Source organism: Epargyreus clarus, unplaced genomic scaffold (assembly GCF_041222505.1).
Source record: "Epargyreus clarus isolate Ecla_fem2 unplaced genomic scaffold, WU_Ecla_fem_2.2 ptg000034l, whole genome shotgun sequence".
Lineage (NCBI taxonomy): Eukaryota > Metazoa > Arthropoda > Insecta > Lepidoptera > Hesperiidae > Epargyreus > Epargyreus clarus.
Window position 1 is genome coordinate 2,039,427 of NW_027332239.1, and position 22,226 is coordinate 2,061,652.

Sequence of the window (22,226 nt, forward strand, 5' to 3'; positions counted from 1 at the left end):
ATACGCGCTTTTTTAATTTCAATTTTCAAATTCAATGTTCTATTTTCAAATTGAAATTAAAAAAATCATGTTCAAAGATTCCGTTACATACTAACATACCAACATACATACGTCTGAAGCTAATAAAAGCGTATTAAAAACCGCGCTACATATGAAAATGTCTGAATTCCGCGATAATATTAATCTTAAATTATATAGTGTATAAAGTGTCGTGATGTTTTAGTGACATTCTAAGCTTTTAAGCTAATTACTTACTTGGTGATATTGCGAAAGCTACCCGCCCTACGCAACTGACGATGATTTCAAAGTTTACGAGTACAAAGCACTCCATTCTGGTTTAATTTAGTCATCATGCAATTCTCGTAAATTGATCTCCTTTGTCATGTTTGTGGAATATTTTTAAGTATCCTTAATGAAATTAATGTTTTAAAAGTTTTACTCTAAAAAGAAACAAATTTATACCAGTTGCTGCATTCATATCGTAATCTCAGATGCACCTATTCAAAGTTCAAAATCAAAAAATAATATTCCGATTACTTTTTGATGATACAATATTGTAACAAAAATAAAGATTTATTGACGATTTTATCACCAAATGACGTCTTTCTCAGATAACCCATCGGTCAACGATATAAAGATTCAAAAATATATCGACATTTTTATGGGAAGTTATGATATTCCATTACATACCCGTTTTGCCCACTATCCCACTCAAGTTTTTTAGGTTTTATTAAGTAACCTATTAAGTAAAAGTTTTAAAAAAAGTACTATGCTAAAACGCTAGATGTTTATTCAATAAAAATTCGGCGTTTTCTATATGGAGTTGGTTACAGATGTCCACACGCGACTGTGACCGTCATATAGTGGACTGCATATTAGTTTTCTACTTCACTGTTATAAAAAAGAAATCAAGACCGGGGAGCGGGCACCCGTTGTCTTACCACCCTTTAAATTGGAACATAGCAACCCCGCTATGAGAATATCTGTGATAGCAGTGCCGCCGCAGCCTATCACAAAGGGCGTCTACCTAAGAATAATTAAGAGTTTAGATAAGCTAAATTTTTCATCGTCCGTTGCCACGGCGATAAGATTGACACGTTGGACGTAATCGATGAGTAAAATTCCATGTGCTTGTTTCAGGTCCCGGGTTCAGTAGCCGATAACCAGCTGATAACGTGTGAGTATGGTGAACTGATTCTTTCCGCTTTTTCACGTCTGTTGCCACGTGAGTTGATTTGGCGCTTGTGAGACTTTTTTAGACCTGGCGTAGAAAATGTTAATTATGTGGCTTAAAAAATGTTAGCCTTCTGTGTCTTGACTACTCACCAAAGTTAATAGGAGCACGACATAGATACATTTTACATTTGTTAATAATACTCAATATAGCATTATTAAAATCCGCAAAAATTTAGATTCGACTACTCCCTGATTGTTATTTGAGTGGTTATTATTTAATAGGTTTTTATGGGGTTCATTTCTAGGCAGGCAAAATAAATCAGAAGAAATATGTTTATTTCTGGCAATCAATTAAACAGACAGACATTAAAATTACGAATTAAAATTTTTGCTCCGGCTCGGAGTGTTAGTGTGCTTGCATATGTATTCCCATGGCATCCACATCCTAGTGCGGGTCTATGAAAGAAAACGCGTTTTATATTTAAAACACATTTACCCAAAAGAGCATCCCCTGTCGCGACCGGGTGCGCCGCTACCCGTATGGCGTTTTTTGCACTGGCAATATTGCAATTGTCGATAGCATCTACACGTACCAACGGCGGCAATAAATCAAGGCGGGTGCAAATTTTAGCGTTCATTCCGAACCCCCTACTGCTGTGATCGATGGGGGCCACGGTGTTGCCAGGTGCCGGTGTTTATGTAACGGCAGTGGTGATTGTGCTTGGGAAATTTAAGATGGCAACACTTAGTAAGGGAGGCGGAGGAAATAAATCAGACATTGTTGGTGATTAAGTAAGTAAATGTTGTCTAGAGAGGTGGAGTTTTAGCGCCGAAGCTAGTTCCTTTAATTTACATAATCAAAATTATAATATCAACATTTAAATCAAACGTTATAGTTGTAACAAGAATACTTTATTACGTTTTGACGCAAAATATGCCAAAAGGAAGATAATCTACGTGTACCATAGTAGTCTGGAAAACACTCACGCAAATCACAATGAGTCTAAAATAGCAAAAATCTTATGAAATGACAACATAAACCTTTTGCCTATGTCCAGTAGAGGGCTGTGAACGGGTAACGATTGAACTACAGTACTAGTCGCAAAATCGCAACGCTTATTAAACATTAATTTGATGAAATGGGGCGAGGGTTTTGTAATGGGCCCTTATTGCGAATTATCGCTCGCCATCGGTTTACGTCAAAACTTCATATATTTTGTACGAAGCGGATGAGCTGAGAGTTGTTAATAATTAATACGCCGGCAACTGAGATATTTTGTCGGCCTCCAACCCCCATAACTTGTAAATGTACCCCCATAAACTTAATTAAAATTAACACGCATTGTGTTAAATATTTGAACGGAAACGATTAATTTATGGTGGAATTAGTTAGTTGGAACCACATTCGGCGTTGCGTGTTACGTCATATTTCTTGGTATGTGACAATGTTCCGTTTATGAGCGTTTAACACAATGTAAATATATTTTAGACATACTATAAAAGTCAAGGTTTTCCTACTTGGATGCGGCTAAGAGGGGAATAATCCTTTAGGTATGTTTTTAATAATATTAGAGTAGCAGATGAGCATACAGTCCACCCGATGGTAAGTGGCTACTGCCGCCCATGGACATCTGTAATCAACCCCAGATAGGATTAGATATTCCTACCTGAGGTCGGCCATAGATGCGCCGCTACCCCTGAGGACTGCCTGGAACGCCTCGGAAAAATCTGTCTCCCTTACCACACCCTTCAAACCGGAACACAGCAGCGCCTAACACTGCTGTCATTAGGTAGAAATAGGTGTGGCGGTGGTGCCGCCGGAGTCGAACTACAAAGGGTTCTACCACCTTCAAAATGTTAAAGTAGGTACTGAGAAAAAAATATAAGGCTTGGGGGGTAATGGCTGCCTACACACTTTTTAAGGCAATTAGTGTCACCATTTATTAATATTGGCTTTCTGACTAGTTTATCCATCAACTTTCCAAAGTAGTTCTTGCTCAATAAGTACAGCCAACGCCAGATTTTAATCAAATCAGGCCGGCACCGATTCATATAATTAGGCCGTTATTGATCATATGCCGTTTATGAAGATCCTTTTTGTATTTGACCTACAAGACAATGTAAAGTTGTACATGTAAAGGTGTTCAAATGAAATATCAAATACATGTTATTATAATACATAGGATGAAATTTGTTTTATTGTTATGTTGTGTCATTGTTGTTGACATTAATGGGCGATTCTATACTTCTACAACATGCTGATGCTGCTGTTTGTCCGGCTACTCGAGAATCACAAAAGTTACTGGAACAATTTCGATGAAACAAAATGTCTTCAAAAGCTTATGATTAGATTTGCATTAACTGTCCTTAAGATGACATGATGTGATAGAAATATACTAATAAAGACAAACAAGAACGGCAGTAAGAATAAGTACGAATGCAAAATAATTACAGGCACTATGATAAAACTAACAGGTAGTAACACCATGATAAGAATCTAAATCCTAAGTTATTTGGCACGCAGTATAGAATAGAAGCATAGATAGAAGAGGTTGATCAGTTAGCCACCACATAGACGAAATCGCCGGCACAAACTATGTTAGTATAAGTACATTCTCACGGCCAGGATGTCCAAACGATCACTCGGCATTAGTTTATCGGTTGCAACAATGTATATGGTTTGTTACTTCCTTGAGAATACTGTCGTTCGCTTTACGTTTATTACACGCGCAAAATAATTATGTTCGCGTCGTTTAAGTTTATTGCCAGTTTGCTGGATGGTTGTTAGAAAATATGCGATATTGTTATCTTAAATGCTGGTGTTTGAACATTCAATGTTTAGGATCATGGCGATGTTATTCGATATTCTAAAGAGACTGGCCAATAACTTTGGGTACTGTTTTCAGGTATCAAAGAGGACTACTGACAGTATAGATAGTTACTACGCCGGGTTTCTAGTTCTATAAACTTGGACACGGACTCGTACATGTTTTTCGTAAACCTCGTATATACCTCGTATCCTTTATACAACATAACTCTTAGTCCTAATTTAATCCTCAAGATTAGAAGTGCGACCGTGATTAGTCTCAAATAGATCCCAATCCTATTTTCGGGAGATTAGAGGTCCATGAAATGGGGCATGGACTGCATAAATTTCATAAAAATAATCGTGACAAGTCGATATGTCTACAATAAGATTCTTCCAGGAAAAATAAACTCAGTAAATTCTCCCGTAAGCAATAATACACTAAGTATCAAAGTTAGGCCCCTCGACAAACATTTTGTTAATGAGTTTAACAGTGTTGTTGGAGCAAATCCCGATGGACTGACAGACTGTTCTACAAGTGAGATGAGTGGAGATATTGTGATTATCATATTCTGCACCAGGTTTCGTACATGGTTCAAAAAATATTCTTTCCAATAAAAATCCTCATCTACCTGTCAATAATTATGTCATAAAGATTCAGCCGTTTTCAAAATGCTCCTTATCAAATAATATTGATATTGGATTTACAAATTTTTAATATTGTGATTTGTTAATAAGTTTTGAAAATACATTTTATTTCTAATACTCATGACAATTACTATCAATTATAGTTATAGAAGTTTCCATACTTTCTCCACCCCATATTATTTGTTAAAATTCATGGACATTATTTAAGAAAGTCCTATGCTATATTTCATGATCCTAAACCGTTACCCATGCTTTTAATCTTAGTCTGTTAGTTGTGCTTTAATATGTATATGTATGTATCTGTTTATATTTTTGATAGACCGTAAAGTTCATTTTTACAACAATTTTAACAGAAGAAGCAGAGAGTGTCTGCTGCAATGTTTATACAGTTTTTGTTGCCGCATTATAAATGAGTATAATAATAAAGTATGAAACTTCTGTGGCAAGAAAGTTGGTGTTAATTTGTTTTTCATTATTGCGGCCGCTCCCCGGGGGCACGTAACTGGTTTGACGACGGGACCACGGATGTTAATCGCAATGCATATTACATAGTCGCATTTTCCTTTCAAATGAAGCGTTTCGGTCTTGGTCGGTCTTCGCTCGGCGCGAACGAACGAGATTTTATAGTTTTGCGAGGGTTCCGTATTTTTTATATGAGTGTGCGTGGTTTTAAGTGTAGTACCCACCACTGGATGGTGAGACAATTGTCTACGATGTAAGATTGCGTAGAAGAAGCCCATTCGCTGCAGTTATAAAATATTAAACTGTCTGTTTTTAAAGATCATATCTTTATCATTACACCAAAACAGAATAACTCGTTTTTTAAATAATGTGTTTCTGTTTTTTCAGTTACATTTGAACGGAATTTTTTTTCGAAGGATTTACTTTAATGCTAGACAAAGCTTTTACTTTAAAAGTATTAAAGGTTTTGTGTAAAAATCTAAACACGGCGGAGAAGCATTAACAATATTTTTAATGATTAAAAGTGAGCAAAGATCAGTAAACCCTAAAAATGTAAATTTCTTGTTTATACTCAGTGTGGAAGAAAGTGTAAACTCGAAAATTAATAATAAATCCTTGTAATGAATTATCAAATTAAAAGTCGCACGGTTTATATAATTAACTGCCGGACCCATATTTTCAGGTGTCAAAAAAAAAGAATAATAATAACCTGCCTCGTTGGCGTAAATATAAGAAGTTCAACAGGGTTACTTTTTTCGGGTACCCAAAAGAAATGAATTTATTAAAATATGTTAATGTTTCGTATACATGAATGTTAATCCGTCGTCCCTAAGGTCGCAGGTTCCATGCAAATAGTGAGAGGGCGCCGTTTGTTGTTTTTACTAACGCTTTCTCTTCTGTATTATTTTTGTTTTCCGTGTTTTTTAGGTGTTCACAACGAAATTTTACGGATTTTAAATAAGTAGTAGTTCAGAGTAAATCTCTGTGCACTTTTTTGTACCCTGGTCTACGCGGAAGGGGGTAATGTTTTAAGTGTATTTATATATGTGTACGTTCGTATGTGTGAGTTTTTGTATATTTATTTGTATATATGACTAGAGCAATTGTTTTTTTTTATAATACTGAAGTAGCAAACGAGCGTCAGTTATTAAACTCAGATAAGATTAACTTCCTACCTGAACTTAGCGTTGACATCTGTAAGGCTTAAGTTGGAACGTCCCCGATAAGTAGTTCTTCCTTAGCACACACCTAGTAAGAAGACCCACAGAGATTTCTACCACCTTCATTCCGGACCTTATCTCTCAGGTATACACCGATCATACCTCTCATATCAATTTACATAAAGAATATAGGCAGGTAATCATCTAATACACCGTTCTTGCTTCTCTCTCTTGTTCTCGCTTGCACCCTCAAAAATATTAATCCTAATTAAAGGTTGAGCCACGTTTAAAGGCCAAATTACATTACAAAGACTATAATTAAATGGCGCTGTTTGAAGTGAAGTAACGAGCATCGAATTACATAAAATTACTATAATAGTTGTAATGTTTTATGCTTACATATAATTATTCTCGCCCTACATTTACAATTTTTGTTACTGCAACCATTCATTTAGATTTTGAACCTTTAAGATTTGAAATACGGTTTCAACTTACTTAAATCTTCAACAACATTGTTTGCTTCCTGATCAGTAATTTTTGACAGTAACATGAGTTTATTGCGATTTTGAGTCCTAATCGAAAGTACGAAGGTGTGTTTCAGGACACCGTGTCACTTCAGGTCAACAACCAAAGGGCGCGTGTTGCTGATGCATTTAAAAATAAATATTATTTGAACGACGTCGGTTCAGGTTACAAAACACTGTAATAAGCTAAAATTGATTAATAACGCAACACTGGGTGGCCGGTTAAATTGCTTCTATATAACATATATTTTTTAGAAAGCGAAATTACGGGTTAATTGATAATTTATTATAAACCGCCCGTGCAATAAATTAAGCGGAGTGTTTAGCGTTTTTATAACGTAAAGTGCAGTACTTTAACCTTTAGATGGTGTCGTTTAGATCATATCGGTAGTTTAAATAAATTGTTGGCATCAATTCACTGTCGATATGACTGATGATTGTCATTTCTTTTTCCACCGTTAATTGAATTATCGAGCAAAAAATTGCATGTAGAATACTAAATCGATTGCACGTCTGAAAGCTGCGGATTTCTAGATCGATTTCTGAATTTAATTTGTATGCGCTAATGAAATTTTTTCGCACACAAAATAACAGCGATATCTCTGTTGAAAAGCGAAGCACGCCTCTTATTATATTAGGTGGTAATAATTTCGTTAAAAATTGAGTGACTTGAATCCAGCCAAGGACAGAAATGTAATTTCCTTAGAAAAAAATCATTACATTGTAAATATAATCCAATCATCTTATTATATATACCTAACTATAGAGTGATATAAAGGTAACTTTCCAAAATTATTTTTTGATAGACTGCAGCCAGCGGATGTACCTTTAATTGGGCTTAGATAATTGCTCATTTGCGATATTTCTTAATTTTGGGAGAAAGTGTATTTATAATTATGTATGATCTTTCCCATTGTACTAAAACCTTAGAAGAGACAGTTAACATTTAGTTATGTAATATATAAGCTAGGTTCGTCGACTGTACAAAACTATATGAAAAATCTTAAAGTAAAGTTTCACAGGCATCTTTTTATATGTTCAACTTTCATTAATTATACTTTTTTGTCACTGCGAATACCCAGTATCTTCATCAGTATACAATTTAATTTTCACCGGCAAACCTATTTTTAATTTTACCCACTAACCTAAATTTCAGATCGCTGACCTAAAATGTCAGATAAGATAACGGATAATATCACGTTGTGATAACAGATTGCTTTTATGTAATGCCTTTGTTTACAAAATTAATAAATTGGCAACTAGGTTCCCGCGCTTTTCTAAGGTTCATTTATAACCGATTTCAGAAAAGTTAGCGCTCAATATATTTCGTATGATAACGGCGGAAGTAGCGTGTCCAATATTAGCGCCGACTTCAGAATTATGTACTAAACCAACATTTATTTCAATTATTTTTTTACTTTGTAGTGACATAGAAGTCAGTTGTATTTTTTTGTAAATTTTTTTTTTAGATTATCAACTGGTTATTTAATAATGTATGCTTCCTTGATGTCAACATCTTCTTTCCAACGGTCTTCGTATCCGAACCCGTTTTCAACGTTTTTAAAATCTCTCCGTAGAAAGTCTCTGTTTCGAGTCGAAGGCATCAGTATTGAACGAAACTGGATATATCATTTTCTAAATGCTTTAATTTAAATATGTTAAAAAATATACAATTTGTTTGTTTTGTTATAATTACTTGTATGGTGACATTTGTTTGAACTTACAGTTACTGTTCGGACGTTTAAAAAACCCTCCGATAAATTTGTTTGAATTTACAGTTACCGTTCGGGCGTTTAAAAACCCCCCCCGATACATTTGTTTCAACTTAAAGTTACTGTTCGGGCGTTTAAAAAACCTTCGATAATTGAATTGACAATTATTCATTCTAAATCGTCAGCAGCGCGACACGAGGCCTCCCGGAGTGCTTTGAAACCCGGTCTGAGTAATATAATGTACAGCCGCACTCAAAAGGCAAAAACCTGTACCTATTTCAAAACTCACAGATATCATCTACAAGCTGCTTTTATGACACGTGGCTGTAGTTATAGTGTCTAATTCGAACCAATCGGCCCGCTGCCCATAGGAAGCCATGGCACCTGCGGAACCCGTAAAATAATTTAAATGTAGCCCGTTGATAGCAGCGTTATTAAAAAAAGGTGAAGTCGGCAAAAAATGACTTAAGGAATAGGCGAGCATTAAAAATACATCTAGGGTGGGGTGACAACGATATTTTAGACTTAAGGACAATTTCAAAATTGTTTATATTGTAAAACTTGCCGACGTAATACATAAAAAAACAGTATTATAATCAAGCTTGCTTACATTTTATAAACGCCGAAATAATAATAAATCATAATAAGAAATAATTGGTTACATTCTGAAATGGAAATATATTCATATAAAATAAATTATAATCATACGTAAAGAAAAAAATTGTGAAATGTTTAAGCTGTTTAAGAAACCAACCTTAATTATATTTTTGTGAAACTCTAAAGCTTACTTAACACTTAATTGCAGGTATTAATCATTTTAAATTTGCGTATAAAATTAAAGTGTTGATTTCTATTAATGACTGAATAATTGTAATTTTTAAGCTATATTATGCTCGTAATCGATACTGTAATTTAAAGAGAAATATTTTATGTAATTATTTTTTGTCCACTTATTTAGGACTGTTTACATTTTATTGAATTATAACGCAAACGTTTTAGTTACTTTATGGCTAGTTTACATTATTAAGTGTGAAGTAGTTTTCTTTAAAGTTAGCGATGCGTTGGCGACTCTACTAGTACTGTAAATGTCCTTAGGTGCCGCTTTTTAGCAAGTGGCTTGGGTGAAATATACCCAGTGAACGTGTAGAATTGCGATCAACACTGGAATAAATTCAAATTCTATAATTCCGGATCTCGAAATTTCATGGTGACCCTATTCAGGGGTATATTAACAAATGTTTAAAGGCTTATTACCAATCAGGCGGGGTGGGAGGCGTGAGGGTCGAATTTATGATCGGATCTCCCGTCACCTGTCACGGAACAAAAAATTACACCAAAAAAGTCCAAGCCCTGCTTGAGATCAAGGTGCCATAAATATGTACTAATTTAAATATGAGCAGTTTGTAGTACATTAAGACTGTACGTAGGCACATAAATCTCTAACGTAGGTATTTCAGGTTGTCTGTTCCATAAGAAATTGGTTGTAGATGTCTGTGAATATCACATTACCTGGGCGTTGTTATTATTATTTTCATTAATTTACCTCGGGCGTAGCATGTTATTGACAATTCGGACATTGGTCCTATATGGATATAGTGCAGGTGCTTAGAATATAGACTATTTAGCATAGCATCAGGCGGATTGAGTTGAGGGTGGCGACAGATGGCGCTACTAGTACGATATCGACTATGTCTCCCGATTTTTCCAACAACAGGATACCAAATCACAAATTTTCTAAACCTAGAATGATCTTACAATTACAAAATTATATCTTTGATTCACTTATAATATTACTTTTAAACGACTTAATACTAAAGTAAATATAAGATATGAATATGAATAATTTAGTAATAATCGTTTGTAATATGCTTCTGTCCTTGATTTGTCCTAAATCATAAAGTTAGAAGGTAATGATGAAATTGTGTATAAAAATGAAGTTAATACTAAGTAGCATAATCGTAACCGTGACCGTCCATAAATAACGGATTAGATGTAAATCACGCGATAACGAAATATAATTTACGCGGTAATTGTTTTATTTATGTACAATTTAAAGATCCCCATTTGAGTTTATCGCTTGGCGTCAGATCACAAGATTAGAATATGAAGTATAATCTGTTTTTATTTTTTTATGCCGTAATATAAATATGTCGAGGACAAGCTGGTACTTTTACAGTAACACTTAACGATGCAAATTAAAATTTTCAAGCTGGTACTTTTACAGTAACACTTAACGATGCAAATTAAAATTTTCAAGTTCAGTATCACAGATCGTTGTCAATGAAGCACAAGGTCAGACACAATACGGGACAGGTTGATTTAGGACAAGGAAGAACCGGCAGGTGATAGTAATTACCAAGATAAAGACGTAGAAACAAAGCGACCTTTCGAAATTTACTTACACCAGAACACCTTTACACTATACGAAACATCTGCCTTTAATAAAGGAAGTGTCATAAATGACGCTTCGGATGATGTTTGTTTTACAATGGAACAATCAAACAATAGTTTGTTCGACACTCGATAGAGCAGACGCCCAAACTGACCGGAGATTTTTATTCATAGACGCAAGTCCGCACCTTGTGAAGGGTCCTTTCATTGCTGCCATCCATTGTTCTCCCCAACACGGGGTAGTTGGAGAAATGGACGTCTTCCCGGTAAGAGCCTCCGTTATTGTTAGCGCTGATGAATAAATTTTTATTATTTCCCCCGAAAGAACAATATTTCGTGCCGACAAAGAGATCGCACGATGCTACGTTTGACAAAGAATCTTTGTTGTTGTGATTGTTTTTCGAGTACGCTATTTATTAACTTTTTGTAAGCGACATTCCACAGCGTTTTTCGATTGACTTTATTTTCGCGACGGCGAGTCTGCGCAAACTGTCTGTTGTCACTAACGGCGTATTCGGTCCATAAAAAGTTTGCTTCAAAAAGTAAATAAGAATTCAGTTTGTTTTGATTTTTGCTGATCACATTGTTGCTCAATACAAAAGTTATTTTGATATTATCGCATAGCTGTTATGTATGCTGATTACAGTTAATTGGATTCGGACTCCAGACTCATAAATTCATTTTAAAGTATTTCTGAGTTCGATCTACGCTAAGGTATGTCTTATCTTCCATTCTATCCAATTGGTGGAACGTTATTGGTTGTTAATAGGACATTTTTATTTAAATAGAATTGGGCGAGGACGGAAAGGAATTCAATTTTATCATCAGACCGAGTTAGTCAATATCGATCATGTTGGGACAAAGATAAGATGGGGAGGGCAAAAAAGAATTTTAGGAAAAAAGAGCGCTTGTTATCGTTAAATTGTTAAAATCTTGAACAATTTCGGTGCATCGGCTCGTGAAACCGTTTGGCGGGCAAGCAACTTAGGTTTATGACTTTTTTCATTCATTCCCGTTCTAAGAATGGCGGCGGCTTTTTGGCGCCTTCCAAATCCCTCGCTTTTTGTATAGCTTTTTTGTATATCGCTCCGGGCAGAATTTGGCGCGAACCGTGTTTGGGTTATGAATGTTTACATCTTACGTTGTTGAATATCACTTTATGCTGCATCACTGTTGCTAGAAACTGAGCATCTCGGCTTCATCTTTTGAACTCTCCGAACGGACTCCTACTTAGCGAAGCTCGGAAGTGCTCTCTATCTTTTTATCGAATCCGAGTTCATATCTCGGATCTTAATGTATATTCAGATGTAGAATATAATAGATGCAGATACACCGGCATAGCTTCTTAGCGGTATTTAACCGTTGGTCAAAGTAAGCGCATTAACGCTTGTTTTTGCATACGATAACAGTTAATTACTTTCGTGAACGATTAAGCCGACAGAGACGTTGAAAAAGGCGTGAGCGTCGGCATTTCGACATATTGAAGTCCTTTGATCGAAAATTGATGGGGAAATAATTGGCGGGCGTCGGATTGAAACTCGATTTTCGACAACCTATGCACCCCGAGCGATTTGTTCGAGTCAGTTCGAGTCAGCCGTCTTCATTACCCGGTGAAGGGCTGCGAAATTCGAGTCGGAGAAATTGTGAAATTGCCGAATGTGCGACCGCGAGGTAATTACGAGAGACGGGAAACAAAATAAAAAGTTGTGGAACAGGTTCAAGGAACTCAACGCGGAGTCGGCGTGTTTTAAGGAGTTTTTTTATTTTTTAATTGCACGATATAATTGTATTAGATATGTGCGATATAGTATTATTTATTCGCGGGGTAATGTTACTTTCGTTAATAAATTTGTAATGTGGTCATAAAATCCGGCGGGCAGTAAAATATGTAATTGACCTCAATTTGCTGGTCGTATTCAGTGTCAATGGTGGTCGTAGATAGGAATCACTTAGGGGAATGAAAGTAGGTTTATTAAACTCAAGGTTACATTGTCTTTACTTTTCCGAATATATGTAAAGATCAAATCAAATATCTATGAGTAAAATATACATCGTTATTAATATACAATTTAATAATGGTAGCAATTTATACGGGGAATAGAACTTTACTTAAAACTACTGTGTGCTTAAAATTACATTAAAACTAGTCTCGGTTCTTGCCTGAATATGAGAAACAGAAAGTAGTTCATAAATTAGAAAAATATGTCTGACATTAATAAAGAAATAGTCAATGACAACAAATATGATTATGAGACGAACATGAGAGATCAAATGTAAACGGAAGTTTATCTATTTATTTATTTATTTATTAAATCATATTCACTAACTTTACAGGATTGCTTATTCGTTAGTAAATATAGTCATGAATACTAACAATTCATATAATATTATACATTCCTTATATCATTCATTATCATTATATAAAATTAAAGTATTTCTGTTTCCATTCTGCTTCTCAAGCCGTCCACCAGTCGTGCTGCTGTGTGTTCTAGTTTTAAAATTTGGTAAGACTAGCATTTGCGACAGCTAAGATAACTTGGCCACTAGGGATAACAAAGAATTTGTGAAAAATTTCAAGTAGGTATCCTGTCCTATTGAAGTTGCTTAGATAAATATGCAGATTTGAAGGTGATACAGAACTTCCTTACTAATATTATAAATCCGAAAGTAACTCTGTCTGTCTGTCTGTCTGTCTGTCTGTCTGTCTGGTTGTCTCTTCTTCACGCCTAAACCACTGAACCGATTTTAATGAAATTTTGCACAAAGATAGTCTGAGACCCGAGAAAGGACATAAGATAGTTCTTATCCCGGAAATCCCACGGGAACTAGGGATGGCGATCTACGATCGATTTATCGGAGAATCGATCTTTTGGACCCAAAACATCGATTATTTTAATCGATATTAGTAAGGATTGAGTCGTAAACTATGCATTTGATCAAGTAATGATTTTTAGCAAAGTTGAAGGTACGAATTTTCAGTTTTATGTATGTTAGTATGTTATATTATTTTCTTTTAAACGCGGGCAAAAACTAGTTTTCTAATAAAAAAGCTTTTACCACATTACGTTACAATTAATTTACTATACATACTTCACTCTAACTCAATTAATGTTATAATTCACGAACTAATTCGTGCATCCCCCGAAGCCATTCGTTTTAAAGATCACTTCTCAGAACGTCACGCGGTTCAAGATGTGCCGATAACGGTCGCCTTATCGAATGCTCAAACTTGCGGCTCTTTGGCGAGGCTGTAAAGTATTTTTGGATTATTTCGTCTCGTTAGCTCCATATCTTTTACCAGATCGAAGGTATTGGAGGACGATTATAATATTAATTTACCTGCCGCGATTTTTCAATATGTTACGTCATTTGCGTTTTGATGTTTGTGTGGCATGCTCGTTAATGCGATTTAGACGTCAATATTCATACACGTAATGATGGTTACGGATTTATGATTTCGTAGTTTACTGTCGTATATATTGTTTAGAATAAAATGATTTTGTTAAGTTATGTTTAGTTAAGCGCGATCAGAGCTTGGTAAGCGCTCGAAAGGTTTGATAGTATATTTTCATGTCCGTTTCCCTGTTTCGGAAGGTATGTTATATCTATGTAGGTATGTTAGAACTCGTATATTCGGGCTCATGATCCTTTTGTCATTATGTACATGTTAGTCAATGGGACCTTTATTCGTGTGATGGACCGCGTGTAAGATGTTCCTGAATTTTTTGTTGTGTTCGTCTCGTCATTCGTTCTTCTTTACTTAACGTAATATAATAATCTAATGCTGTTGCTGCCAATATCATACTGGTATGGTTGCTACATAGAGTTGCTGGCGAGATGGTGATAAATTACATAATTTTGATTGATTGTCTTTGTGTGAATAAGAATATGTGTGTGCTATGAATGTGTGCATTTGAAATGTTTCATTGAAACCAATCACAAGAATTGCTCTCTTAAAGTTATAGGTTAGAATAGAGTTAAAATAGCGGTATCATATTAATAAAAAATGAGGCACGCACCTACTCCATCCCGAGAGCGACATTTCTCGTGTCGCAGCCTCCCGTTTCAATATCATCGGCATTCAGTGAAGGTCGGGCGTTCACAGTCTGCGCTCCCGGGTCAAGGAGACTCCAGGTCGCGTCAACCAATTCAGAGTTGTGCCCAGAACGACTTGATTGGGCTAATGAGCGGTGCCTTTACACCTAATTGGGATCGGAGGTCGGAATTCGGCATTGAAATTTTTGACGTTAATTTTGAGCTGGTATGCCAAGTGGAAGTGAGTAAGTATAATTGTGAAGTTTTTACCGACTTTGAAAAATAAGGAGGATGAGGGGGATGTTAAGCTGTATTTTTTTATACTTGATTTCTTTTATACGTTTTGGGAAAATCGAAAAATAAAAAAAAGGAATTTAACTGTGTTTATTATTAACTGTTTTTTTTTTTTAATAACCAAGGAAAATGTTTTTTATACAGGATACCATACTTATTATAAATGCTACGTTTTTTGGTCCTGCCACGCCAAAGTTCCGGGTTTAAACACCTATGTTTTTTTCCAAGTCAAGTGCGAATTAAGATTCAATTATCGCTTCTTGTCATACTAAAATCAAAAATATTGAGAAAACGCATGGTTATGTTCCTCTTAATATAAATAGTACAAACCCTTATTAGACCAGTATGGTAGCCTTAGTTGTTAAATATAATGGGTTTATATTTAGAATGAATGTGTCCATACTTGGTGTATAAAAAGATAACTAAAAATATTCCTTTATAAGTACTTCTACTGAATGTGTTCGAAAAAAATATGCAAAATACTTTTTCTGAAAGTTCTTTGGCCCCATTTACCTTTCGCGATGCCCTAATTCTAGGGTCAGAGGAGAAAGTTGACGTCATTGAAACAAAGGGCTTTTCGTTTTCAGCTATATTCACTAAAGTACTTTCTATTGTGTAAATTTTTCGTTCAAAATTGTTGTTAACCTTCTAATAGGAGAGCAGGGTAAAATTTATGTATGACTAAAGACTATGTACATCCAGTACGAAGTGGTAGAAACCTTCGTGGTGATTTCGGTGGCATCATCCTTACTAATATTATAAACCAGAAAGTAACTCCGTCTGTCTGTCTGTCTGTCTGTCTGGTTGTCTCTTCTTCACGCCTAAACCACTGAACCGATTTTAATGAAATTTTGTACAAAGATAGTCTGAGACCCGAGAAAGGACATAGGACAGTTTTTACCCCGGAAATCCCACGGGAACTAGGGATGGCGATCTAAGATCGATTAAGCGGAGAATCGATCTTATGGTCCAAAAAAATCAATTATTTTAATCGATATTAGTAAGGATTGAATCCTAAACTATGCATTTGATCAAGTGATGATCTTTGGTAAAGTTGTTGTCCATGAGCCCACGAAGGTTCCAGAGTTGGTACGACCAATTTTCGCCAGATGGTGCCACTGTCGTTCCAATGAAGGTACGAATTTTAGTTTTATGTATGATAGTATGTCATATTATTTTCCTTTAAACGCGGGCGAAGCGGCGGACAAAAACTAGTCTCCTATATACCAGCTTTATAACATTAATGTTAAGTTAATGTGAGATATGATAAACACAGTTATATCAGCCTCGTGAAATTTGTATCAATCACCTCCAGGTTCCATGAACCCCTTTTGACATCATCAACAACGTCACTTCATCATCAACAGGAGACTAAGGCGACTTCAAGTATCGGACTTGTCAAACGAAATGAGTTCAAACAAGAATAGTTTTCTAGTAGCCATTGAAGAGTTCTATTATCCTCCTCTTGAATCCAAGTTATTATTATAAAAAGCCGCTTTAAATGACTACACGACTACGCGTACGTGTAATAGCATCTTCATCTCTCACGGCAGTCAGTGTCCGATTCCAGTGACGTAACATTTCCACACCATATTAGTCATCTCCCCAGCGTCTGGTCGACGTCGGCGTGAACTCGGATGTCTCGTGTCCAGAAATAACGGGCTATTAACGACCGCCGACTGTCACACGTTGCTGTAACACGTGGGATGTCGGGCGAGCGTCGATAGGGATTGTTTGGTTTGTTATGCGTGAATCATTCACCTTTTATTCAGTGTTTTGATGGTCTTCTGCTAGATTTAGGCCCTAATAAGGGGATTTGGCATTTTTCACTGTGCTTGGCTGCAATTGTTGGTGGCATAATATGGCAGATATGGATAAAAAGACAAAAAAGGTTTAATAATAATGAGCGTACTTTAGATCCAGGCTCCTGTTATATTTTTACGCATTTTTGTCGTCAAAACTATTAAAAGTACTCCTAATTCCTATCAAGATGTTGAGACGTTAAAAAGTAGCCTACGTCGCCTAAAACGGATTCTGATGTTTTTATTAGCAAATAAAATTCACTATGGATTCTATATGTAATTCAAATGTATAAAATGTACAGTACACCAAAGTACTCATATGTATTTTAGGAAAAAAAACTATGAAGTCACATTCGTATCATTGATTTACAAGTCTTTATTCTATATTATTTAAATATATTTTTTATCTGAAATGTTTTGTATATACCTATATTTACTTGTTGCATATTTTTTCTGATTATTTGTCAAGGTATCGGTGTGATTGCAACCCAATCGCTATGGTGCGTTCGGTGTCGTTTTGTCACGGGGACATCTCTAAATCTGGCTGTATCGTTCTCGAGCTAATTCGGTGCTATCCCTCAAGCGTTGCTGCATCTTACGCAACGAGACAATTGGTCTCGCTCCACGACGTGTTTTGAACTGAGCGGGTACCCAAATTAGACTAATGGGTAATCTTTTACGATACATATCATAATCAGTGTAATCTAATTGGCTTAGCTGGAGTATTGACTGATATTGACGCACTTGCCGTATATATAAGGTACATTTGACTGATATAATGACAGAAAATGTATATTTCGTAGGTATTAGAAAAATGGGGGAAATCGGAGGCTTAAAAATTGTCACTATTGACCAAATCATAATCATTCCAAGATTGTCACCATTATTTTTGTATTATATAGCGACGATCAAACAGCCATTTCCAACAAAACACCTTGAAAGCCGACTTTACCTACTGCTAACTTTTTTATCTTCCAAATTTCTATAAGCTTCGGTGACCACATTTCATTAGGTGGCCTGTCTACAATATCGTTAATTTTATAGTTTAATAAAAATTGCCTATATATACGTATACGAATACCGTATAAGTTTTATCTATTACATTACATACGAGCACAATGTATCTTATCTTTGCAAGGTTAAAGATCAATGTATGTGTAAGTAACGCTAATACGATTCGCGATACGTTGATATTCAACGCAACGCATTCGACCGTACGGTGCGTGATCGATAGTGTGATCCGAGATAAGATGCGTGATTTGTGATCGCAACCGATAGCGCGGTTCCCGTGGCATCCGCCTTATCAACGGCGATGTCTTATCACTTTCCGTTGTCATACTTTGAATATAAATGTTGAGTTGTCAAGTTTTACACTTCAACATTAAGATGGTAACAAATGTTCACCAGTTAATTTTAGAAATATAATATTGTATTTGATGATTGAACTCTTACTTCTCTTGGTGGTAACTACATAAAGAATTATCTGTTAGTTTTTAGACATCCGTTGTTTGAATATGGTTCCTCTCAAAGCCATGCAAAAACCAGGATCCACCTGCACTCAGGTCCGACCCTGGTGGGCAATTCCATTGACTTCCATTATTATAGCGTGGCTGCATGCATTGATGACCGAAACCACCATACGAAGCATTCCATAACAGTGGTTAGAAATGCCAATGGATTTGTGTTGATCAATTCCCCGTACCATGTGTCACGATTACAGATGTCCAAAGGCGTCAATAACAACTGAACACCGGTTACAAGCTCATTGGGTGTTTCTTACAAAAAATATAGTATTGTATAGTATCGTCACTGTCAACAATGGAGCCGCGATACCATCGGGCTGGAGGAGTGGGCGCGTGCGCATCACGATCAAGATTATCAAATTAAAAACAAACAATACACTCAGGGTATTGACCCGGGAAACGGTACGATCTACGTAGAAGTGAGATAAGGGCGGATATTTCTTAAAACACAAAGTGACTGTTATCAATAAAAAACTTAGGGTATTGAACTCGAAAGGAGAGTAGTCTACATAAGATGACTTTATATGGTGAAAGTGAAACTCCTTGTGGTACACAACAATGTATCTATATACAAAAGGGTAGGTACTGAATGTACCAGAGATCAAGTCGAAGTCGAGTCGAAGTACGCACAGTCGAAACCGCTGAACCTATCCTCAAATTTTGAACATAGGGTATTTATACAATTTAAGTGAGCACTAAGAAATACCTAAGCGTTCCATATTTTTAAACTTAAAAAAGATTTTCTTTGTTCATAGCGAAGAATTACGTTCCGCTGCATTCAAACTACTTACATTTACTTTCAAGTAGCGTTTTTATTACTAAGTAATGGTGTTGTGATTTCGGAATCAACAATTATAAATAAAAACTCTTAAGTTAATTGCTTATGACATTGATTGATACCCTCATTAACAGAGGTTGGGGAAAGTTGCTACCTTTTAAGGCGATTTTCCTTTTTTTATAAAAACTGATAATTATTTAAAAAAAAAACGACAACTGAAAATTATTGCTTGTCTTACTCCCTTAATTGAGGCATCCAACGACATCTCATATTTTAAAATCCGTCCAGGTGTGTAGGCTGAAGGGCATGCCGAAGAATGAGACATACATACATGCATACGCTCTGAAGATGGTAGAACGTTTTGTGGTTCGACACCGGCGGCACGACCTCCTGTGTTCTGGTTTAAAGGGTGTAGTAAGGGAGACATACTTTTCCGAGGCGTTCCAGCTTAGTCCTCAGGGGTAGCGGCGCATCTGTGGCCGTGTGTGTGTTACAGATGTCCATGGACGGCAGTAGCCACTTATGCCCAAAAGGTGGACTGCGTGCTCGTCTGCTACTCCATATTATAAAAAAAATACGCTCGAGAAACATTACACTGCGCAGTCTGGTTAAAATCGACTAAAATTATTAAGGTATCTTAAGTAAGCTTCGAATGAAGTACATTGGCCAGTACACTTAATGTTATCATAAAAATTAATGACCCAGACGTGTATGTAATTAATTCCTTTTACAATTTATTAGTTACAAATTGACTCGAAAGCAATTTATCGCGGGATCTAATTTTTGACGGATAAATTCCGTGGATTCTTAGTTAATTTATTGAGACTAATTTGTTAGGAAATCCAAAAGGAATAGGATGTAATTAATATTTTAAATGCCTTGTACAAATTTTATATTGGTCCAAATGTCTTTATATTTCTTCTACAAAAGTCTAAAAATCTCTTTGGTCCAACGACCCTCGTGGCGATACGTTCTTCATACCGGTCTGAAATGCAAAGAGTGTCGGATTTGATTCCCGTTTAGGTAGATCGAAGTAGTGAATGTTTATGTTCTGGAGTTCTGTACTAGATATATATCAAGTAACTACTTATAAGTGTTTTGGTGGAGTAAGCTAACCAGCTTACTCCACCAAAACACTTACATAGGTAACCACCTATGTGGGATTGTCGCTAACTAAAACCTTGATGAAACTTTAAGCGCATTTGGCTCTGCCATTTTATAACACTTTGTTTTGTTTGACTTCGATCCCGGTTGAGTATATCGGAAGTATTTAATATAATGGCCGTCCGGAGGCTTTATTCGAGTACACGGAAGAGTAAGCGCTCTTGTGGGACCCATAAACCTTGATTTATATCCCACTTTAAAACGTCATTAAAGCAACTGTATATTAGTTAAAATTAGATTCTACAATTCACTGAAATTTTACATATTTCATATTTATTTATCGCCCTTCGAGCCGGATGCATAAACCTTCAAGAAGGTTTGATATCTTGTCAGAATTTAAACGGCGTTTATTCTTAACAATGACCTTAATTTATTATAACTTTTAACTACGATAATAAGTACAATAGGAAGAGAAAATCCATGATTAATATTCAATTGCTAACATCATTATAATTACAGATTATTGTTTGTTTTTTAGTGATACAATTAAAATTAATACTTTTATGGTCCCTCGAGCCAGATACACAAAGGAATAAAGAAACATCATTACTAGAACTTTTATTGAGACAGACATCATTTATCGAAATATAATGTTATAAAAGTGGCAATGCTGAAGGATTAAAATAAAAAAAAAAAATCAAAAAGTAAAATTTCAACGGCAATAAGCAATAAGAGTATAATTGCCAGTATCAGTTATACATTTAAGTACTCTATATTATTATGCGCTTAACAAACGACGCAGAACAGCAATCTCGTGCAATAGATAATTAATTACTATGAAAGTGCGATACAATATGTTATGACATCAAAGGGAGTGTAATAATTCGCTTGTTCGGTCACGGGTCATGTATCGAGTTAAGGAGAAGTCGGTGTATTTCTAATCTGGTATCATCCAACATTAACTTTACTCGAAGCGTGTCGGATCTAGAATGGCTGGCGCATGGTTGCGTGCGCACGCGCCGGCTAATTAAAACATGCCCTTCCAGCTCTTCATTAGAGCGCAGACGCGTTTTTGTCGAGATTTGTTTTTCATACGAGTAAGTATCTGTACGGAGAATAAGTAACTGAGATTATGGTATGTTTGTTGTGAGCGGGAGGAATAGTGAGATACCTAGTTCATTTTTTATTTTATAATATAGTAGTAGCTGACGAGCATGCAGTCCTCCTGATGGTAAGTGGCTACTGCTGCCCATGGATATCTGTAATCAACCTCAAAACGGATTAGATATTCCCACCTGAGGTCGGCCACAGATGCGCCGTTACCCTTGAGGACTAAGCTGGAACGCCTCGGAAAAGTATGTCTCCTTTACCTTCAAACTTCCCTCCCTTCAAACCAGAACACAACATATGTTATGAGGTAGCAATTGGTGTGGCGCTCTTTCCGCGGAAGTCGAACCACAAAGGGTTCTACTAGTACCTTGAAGTTTAGTGGTATGACGTTGGACCTACTCTTGAGGTCTGGCTGTCGAATATGGGGTCTCCAATTTGATTTTGCGGGTTCAATATCAATCCATTTACTTTTCACTACTACGCACGAGTATATGCTCAGAGTTAAAAGGTTTAGGGCATAAGTTCACTAACCTAATTGCGTTTTGTAGACTAACATTCCTTTGAGAACTTCAATTTACAGAACCCTGAAAGTTTTCCCTCACGTTTAAACGATCAAACAACAGCAACTTTGGAACAACAACTTCGGAAAATCACAGGTTGCTGCCGGGGATTCGAAACCCGGGGAAAGGCTGCGTACTCGA

General features: G+C 36.0%; 1 protein-coding gene across 3 annotated transcripts in view; it reads left to right on the forward strand.

Annotated features, from left to right (window-relative positions):
* Positions 1-22,226, forward strand: part of LOC140756029 (uncharacterized) — a 182,616-nt gene that overhangs the window by 87,900 nt on the left and 72,490 nt on the right. For all 3 annotated transcript variants that reach the window (XR_012103861.1, XR_012103862.1, XM_073091424.1), the window contains one exon: positions 1,141-1,177. Coding sequence is in view for 1 of the 3 variants with exons in the window: in XM_073091424.1 (XP_072947525.1) it covers positions 1,141-1,177 (37 nt within the window). In the remaining 2 variants the exon portion in view is untranslated. The remainder of the gene's footprint in view (positions 1-1,140; positions 1,178-22,226) is intronic.